This window comes from Xenopus laevis, chromosome 7S, assembly GCF_017654675.1.
Source record: "Xenopus laevis strain J_2021 chromosome 7S, Xenopus_laevis_v10.1, whole genome shotgun sequence".
NCBI classification, from domain to species: Eukaryota; Metazoa; Chordata; class Amphibia; order Anura; family Pipidae; genus Xenopus; species Xenopus laevis.
The window spans coordinates 104,797,761-104,805,412 of NC_054384.1; the positions used below are offsets into that span (position 1 = coordinate 104,797,761).

A 7,652-nucleotide genomic window follows, 5' to 3' on the forward strand; every position below is an offset into this window, starting at 1 on the left:
GGAACCCCAGGTTCCAAGCATTCTGGTCCCTACACCTGTACTGTATATGACTTTATTTATGTATCACAATAATTTCTTTAAAATTCAGTGTTTAACGAATTCAATATAAATCCTACAGGTGAAGAAAATGACTTTGAATTTATAAGAAGATGTGGAAAAGCTGCCGAGTGCAGTCGGGTTGGGACTTATAGAAGCAACAGCAAGAAGTTTGCCATTAATACAACCTGCTGTAACTCCAGTATGTGTGTTCCTCCTGTCCCCACATGTGAGTACCAGTCTGTCTGTGAGCAGCAATGTGCTTATATTCAACCTTTAAAGAGAGAGATGATACATACAAGGCATGCTGGGAATTGTAGCTTGTGCACCAACTACTGTAAAAATGTAATGTATAAAGACTGGAGTGACTGGATGTGTAACATAATAGCCAGAACACTACTTCCTGCTTTTCAGCTCTCTAACTCTGAGTTAGTCAGTGACTATAAGGGAGGCCACATGGGACATAACTGTTCAGTGAGTTTGTAATTGATCCTCAGTATTCAGCTCAGATTCAAAAGCCACAGTTATGTCCCATGTGGCTTTCCCTCAAGTCACTGGTTACTGTCTGGTAAAATAATCAGTGGAAACCAAGAGAGCTGAAAAGCAGGAAGTAGTGTTCTGGCTATTATGTTACACATCCAGTCACTCCAGCCTTTACATTACATTTTTGTCTAACTAACTATATTAGAAATATTTATTTTGCACAGCCTATCTATTTACCCAGTTTTTATTTTTATACTGAACAATTTCTTTAAAGCCTTATAGAGCAATACAATGACCTGGACCTCACATATCTCACATATCTCTTCATTTACAATTTGGCATCTTATAAAATCAAAAAAAGCCCTGAAAACTCTGCTAGAACATACATTCTAAAATATTAAAAAACATTTGTGCATATTAAGTAACCTTAGCCAAAGGCATTTGTTTGGTACAACAGCATACCTCCCAACATTTGAAAAAAAAGAAGGACAAAACAACAGTGAGGCGAAATTTTCACCATGCCCAATTTGTGGCCACAACCCCCAATTACCATGTCCATTTTACAACATTTGGCAGGTTATGAAAAACACATTTCTGAGAGTTTTAGGGCCATGTTTTATGTGTTATAACAGTTTTGCTAATGAATTTTTATAAGATGTGTGTCTCAGTTCCCCCAAGAGACTTACTTATCTTAAATAGTTACAATTGTTTCTTTGCTTATCTTGAAATTGTTACAAATGTATCGAGGTGCTGCGGCTCAGTGTTCTGGGCTGTCTGCCAAAAAGCCTCTCATTTTAGTTACAGAAACGTTGTATCTTTTTCTGGCATCAGTGCAGGAGATCAAAGAGAAACTTGGAACACTTCAGTAAGAAACCCAGGACTTTCAAAATGGGGACTGTCCCGCAGAAAATGGGACAGTTGGGAGGTATGCAATGGGAAACCCAACTTGTGTACAAAACAGATTGTATCTCCATTATCTGTATTTATCCAAAGCACATAGCTCACATAAATGCTTGTCATGGATTTTCATTAAGGCTCTCCAAACCTTTTTGCCTAAAACAATTAAACAAAAATTAAAAGAAAAATCCTCTGACTGACCAATGTGCCTATCTGAGCTTGTCTGGGGGTTGGGAACAGGGGGTGCTGCTGACTAGTGTCTTAAGAAAAATAAAATCCCTATCTGGTGACTCCAGTGATGTCATCATGAGATTTTGTACAGAAAATATTGTGAGATTTCAGATGGGGACCATTAAAGGACCAGTAACATCAAAGGACCAGTAACATCAAAAAAAGTATAAAAAAATGTGTTAGTATACATAGGAAAAGAAACACCAAAACAAATTAAACTTTAAAAAAAGCTTCAGCTCCTCTTCAGAAAAGGTGACATGGTGACGATCCATCATGCAGCACTCGATCTCTCCTCCCTTGCTATCTCCTAAAAGGAAGGCAGGGAGGAGAAATTGAGCACCGCATGATTCATCGCCTGATCGCTTTCTGAAGAGGAGCACAAGCGGAGTTTCGGTAAGTTATTTCTTAATAAAGACTTTGAGATTTTAAAGTTTAATTTGTCTTGGTGTTTTCTTTTCAATGTATAATTCAATGTATTGATTTTTTTAAAACATTTTGTTGATGTTACTGTTCCTTTAAGAGCTGATCTGTGTGCCCAGCACAGTTAGGGACTAGGTGTGACTAAGATTTACTCAGGATGAGTGTTTTTGATCAGGATCAGGGCCAAGAGACAAAGCAGCTGATCATCCTCCACCTGCTTGTCTGCTATGTGCAATTTACATTGCATCTCAACTAATCCGAAATAGGTGGTTATGGAAGGAGTTGTTGCAAGGGATTATTGGCACAAAAAAATAATTATCATCAATGGTCAATGGCAGTTCCATTGAACTATTCAGGTAGGTGTTAGCTGAAACTTTAAAAAGTGTGTGAGTATGATGGGACCATTGTAACCAGATGCACTTTCACACCTCAGTGAGTTTCAACCAATACCGACCTGAATAGATCAATTGAACCATTGCGATTGGATATTAGTGACTGTTTCCTTAAGTAGTTAAAGGCATTGTATCCTAAACTACCTAGCAAATAAATTTACCATTCCTTCTTACTGGAGTGCTGACTTCATTTATACCACAGTTTAGCCTGCAGCATACATGCATTTAAAGGGCATGTAAAAGCAAAAAAATAAAATCCAATTTTTACTTTATTTAATGAAAAAGAAACCTATCTCCAATATACTTTAATTAAAAAAATGTGGACCGTTTTTATAAGAAACCTGACTGTATGCAGTGACATTCTCCCTTCATTTACTGTTGTGGATAGGAATTGTCAGACGGTCCCTAACTGCTGAGCAGGGAAACAATCATACTTATGAACAGCAGGGGGAGCCCCCGCCTTACTTCCCAGCCATGCAGAACTCAAGCAGCTTTGTTTGTTTCCCTGTAGAGCAGTCAGCGACTGTGTAGAGATTTGTAATAGATTTTATTTTTGCCTTTACATCCCCTTACTGTTTCCAACTCCAGCTGCAGGGACAAAGATCATGGAGCCAGATTTAAACAGATAAACTGGGATTCTATTTGGAGGATTATTTTGCTGCAGCCACTGGTTCTGGAGAGTTGGAGAAAGTTTGTATTAAACAATACAAAAACTATAAAATCCACATTAGATTACATGACAACAGAGGACCCAGTGCAGTCTGTATATTCTGATTATTAATCAGTTTTGCTGTATCGGCTTCTGGCAGATATTATTTGACTTGTGCTGTTTTGATCATTTATGACGATCCCTAAGCAGCACAGACCACACTGAGCATGTGCACAGTCTTGGTCTTGCAAAGATGTTTAACAAAGTTACAAGATGGTGACCCCCTGTGGCCAACTTTGAAAGCATAAATCATTTGTTTGATTAGGCTTGTGGTGCAGTAAGTTCATGTTTATGTTTCGTATACAAAATACAGCATTTCTAGCCTTATTCTATTTTAGACTTTAATTCCCATTTAATGCATTTTCCCTTCATCAGAAGCCTACAAATAACAAGCTTCTGAAGTGGCTAATAAGTCATGAAACACTTTAAGCCTTACTCTTCCCCGCCTGCTCCAACTATTTGTGCCCTTAAATAGACGAATACAATTATTTTTTATTTTTATCCAAGTTCAATTGCACTCTCCATCTTGGTCCCATTGAAACAATCCTAATGTGCAGTTTTTGTGTTTGAGGATGTTTATTTCCGTGGCCAATGCGGATGTAAAGGATTTGCCAGTAGCTGGTGAGTTTGCTCTCGTTTTCCTTGGATCATTTATACAGGGAAAACCCTCTTTCCCATATACAGTATCATTATTTAGCATGCATACAAGCTAACCAATTAAATCCAGTCTACCAGTTTCCTATAAAAATACAGCACCGCTATGAAGGTTTCGGGCATCAAATCTGAAAAAGCCGCTGTTTTCATCAACCAATCTGAAAAAATCGTGCGATTTGGAAAATTTTAAAAGTCTTTTCCTGCACAAGATTTTTTTGTAAAAAGGTATTGATAAATAGTGGGGAAGTCCATGCGGATTTAGGTGGTTTTCAGAAAATAGTGAGAAAACCTCAGATTTTGATAAACAACCTCCTAAGTATAGGAATAGTCTCTCAAAGGTTTCATCCATAGTTAATATCCTTCTTCAGGGTTCTATTATATTGATAAATTAGACTAGTGACATATGCTCAATGTGCTCACAGTTTAACACCTAATTTACCTATTTCGTTGCAGCTGCAAATGTTGTTCTAATGAAATCTTCTCATTTTATTTTAGTTCCCACCCAAGAAGCTACTGAAAACGGACTGTCCTGTCCAACATGCTTTGCATCAAACTCTATCCGATGTACAGAAGAAGACGCCATGAAGTGTGTGGGGAATGAGAATCGCTGCATCCACTATGTGAAAAATGAATATTTCAGTATGTGCATTTCTATTATAAAATACAAGACATCATACAGTCAGTAGTATTCTGTGCCTAACAAAGATGTTTGGTCTGTGCTGGACTTTTGTCCAGAGTCACACAAGTCCAGGGAAAAAAGAAGATCAGATGCTAGGGCCATTGTCTTTCTACTTTCCATTGTCTCGCCTACTCATGTAAAAGAACAAATTAAAGGGCACCTATCAGGGAAAACTGTATTTATCACTGGATGTGCAGGCTAAAAGAGGAAACAGTACCAAAATTCTAAGGAGAGTTATGACACCAGGGGGTAGATTCACTAACGGGCGAATTTTCGCTAGCGTCAGCTTCGCATCAGCCGCAAATGCGATACAACTACGCCAATTCACTAATATGCAGAGTTTCGTCCTGGACACCGAACAATGGCGACTTTCCACTAGCGTTACTTCAGCAGTGTGGGCATTTCTTAGCGAAGATGCGATAGCGTTCGTTTGTGCCTACCGAAAATTCGCTAGTGATCTTGCGCTTAGGTCAATTTGCATACGACGGGTAATTTAAAGTTGTATGGACGTCTTTATTATAAATGTTGGTGCAAATTCTTGAAGTTACCACTTTTTATAACAAATGTCCCGGGAACCTTAAAGACAAGAGAGTTAATATAATGCCCTACACATGAGCCCACTGTAAAATGAATGTTCCATATATTATAAAATATCTGGAGATTACCCAAAAAAAGTTTGTTAGTACTTTTGCAGGCAATTCCGAATCAAAAAAGGAGAAGTCGCCAGCGTTTTTCGAACTTTAATGCATTATCAGCACACAGGATATGATGTAAGTGACAGAAGATTAAGGAAGATGTAGCTGCTTTTTAGCACTTCGCCTGGTCTGAGGTGGCAAAGTCAACTCTGGAGAAAGAGGTACCGTTCAGTAAAATCCGCACTTTAACGAAATTGCGGAGTAACAACCTTTCGCCAGAGCGAAAAGTCACCTGGCAAAAGAGTGCAAACGAACGCGAACTGCAGTCTCTTTCGCTAGCGAATTGTTACCTGCACCTGTTAGTGAATTGGCGATGTCCCTGCGGGTGGCAAAGTTGGCGAATTGTTGCTAGCATACACGCATTTGCAGAATTTATTCACAGACTAGGACAGTACATCAGAGCCAACTGTATATGAATCCCCTGAGGATGTAGTCAAGGCAGTACAGCACCTCCAGGCAGATATTCCTCACACGTGGTCTGGATCTCACCCAGTGGAGGGGTCAGGGAGGAGAACCTAAAGCCTGACTCCTTATCCACTGTGGTCCCTTCACTGTAGGCAAATCTTACAGCCTGGGAAGCTACTCTCTGCTACAATCCGTGATGGAGCACAAAGCTGCTCTTTCTCTCTTCCCTCACTATCTGACTCTGCTGGAGAGTCTATAACAGATAGTAATCCTGTCACTAACTAGCCTCATTCATGGGGTCCCTGATCCCCGACTTAAACACCAAAGGTTCAGGTCCCTCTAGGGCCTTGGTGTACCCAGGCTCAATGGAGACATCCGGATGGGTCAGACACCAGGAGCCAAAAAGAAAGACCCAGCCCTTTCCAAGCACTATATCACAGTGGGACAGGAAATGGTCATACCCCTCTTGGCCAATACTGAAATATGTGGCATCTACCCAGCAACTATGGGAACAGGAAGTATAGGGATTTAGAGACAGGGGCATTAACACTGTATGGGACCCTACATGATCTTACATTACAGTGTATACTCTCCAACTATGGAATAGGATCAAATTTCATTCTGGCTTGGTATCCATTAAATATGCTCTACTTGAGGAACTCCAGCTAATAAAACTACAAAAAAACAAAACAGAATTGATCAGCCATTTTTTTTTTTTATGGAAAGCTGTTTTGGTCTATATTGTGTTCCCTTTATGCCATCGAGATAAGGGGGTTTTATTGTCTCTAGGAGGCAACTGCAGTTACCCTGTCAGACCATTCTAATATATTTATAATTATAATAATTCAATAATTTGCATAACAAATCACAATTTTCAGAAATTTTCAGAAAGATTGTATCACAAAGGTTTCCCAGATACAAACTTGCCACGCTTTGGTCTATTCATTACAACTACACCAAGTGGCCTTTGGCCAAAGTTCTCTTCATAAACGTTTATCTGCGGTAGGATCACTGGTAGCTGATCAGAGCATGCTCACTAGACAGAAGTTTAAATCCAAATATGACAAAAGTGGTAATGTTTGCACAGTAAAAATCACAGAAGAAAACCCAATTTTATTCATTTCACTCCACATTCTATTGAGTAGATGAATAACTGGAAATCTAAATTGTTTGCCTTTGCTGTCCCTTTAAAACAAAGTCAGCAACATTTTTGAATATGCAAATTAGAATTTGGATTCTGCTTCAAAATCTTCATCCCCTTAATGTCTGCAACAATTCTATTCTTTACTGCAGTTTTACATAATATCTAAACTTCTCCCGTTGACTTCTTCTCAACTTTTTCCTTCCATTTCACAAATTTTCATACCCTCCGTCCTCCTTCATTTAACTGTCTGGAGTCTATAATATTGTAAGAGTTCTTTTGTTTAGTAAAACGCATTTTTATACTGACCAGCCTTGCTTCTCTGCTTTACAGAAAACAATTGGCAAGTTCAGTCTTTTTCTGGATGTACCACAGACAGTATCTGCAGACTTGGATCATCCACAAAACAATTTTATTATTTGACAAATGGAACTTTTAAAACTGTAACAATGGAAATGACGTGCAGTGGCAGCATGAGAGTGACTGTTCAGTTCTTCTCCTACGTGGTCATCATATTTGTAGGGCTAAGGACAATAATAGTTGCCTTGTAAACAATCTCTGTAACCGACAATAGGAATTCAATGTAGAATTCTGTCTCACTGCCTTTATAGACGTGTACTGTACATCTCTTCTATAGGATGTTCACACAACACAGAATCATTATATATATATATATATATATATATATATATATATATATATATATATATATATATATATATATATATATATTACTTTAATACTGACCATGTCAAGTAGTTTTTCCATTATATAAATGATAATAAAAATAATTTTTCATTGGATTTGCTGTTTTTGCTTTAACTTTTCATTTCTTTTTCATGAGGAAGTGCTTCATAGTAATTAAGGGAATGTACAGAACTAAAGATTTATGGGTCTAACTGTATGTGTG

General features: G+C 38.3%; 1 protein-coding gene across 1 annotated transcript in view; it reads left to right on the top strand.

The window, feature by feature from the left end:
- Positions 1-7,383, top strand: part of LOC108704968 (urokinase plasminogen activator surface receptor-like) — a 30,252-nt gene extending 22,869 nt beyond the window's left edge. Inside the window, exons 3-5 of the mRNA XM_041570647.1 lie at positions 119-265; positions 4,318-4,461; positions 7,076-7,383. Of these exons, the coding sequence (XP_041426581.1) occupies positions 119-265; positions 4,318-4,461; positions 7,076-7,293 (509 nt within the window). The 3' untranslated portion in view covers positions 7,294-7,383. The remainder of the gene's footprint in view (positions 1-118; positions 266-4,317; positions 4,462-7,075) is intronic.
- Positions 7,384-7,652: the final 269 nt, after the last annotated feature.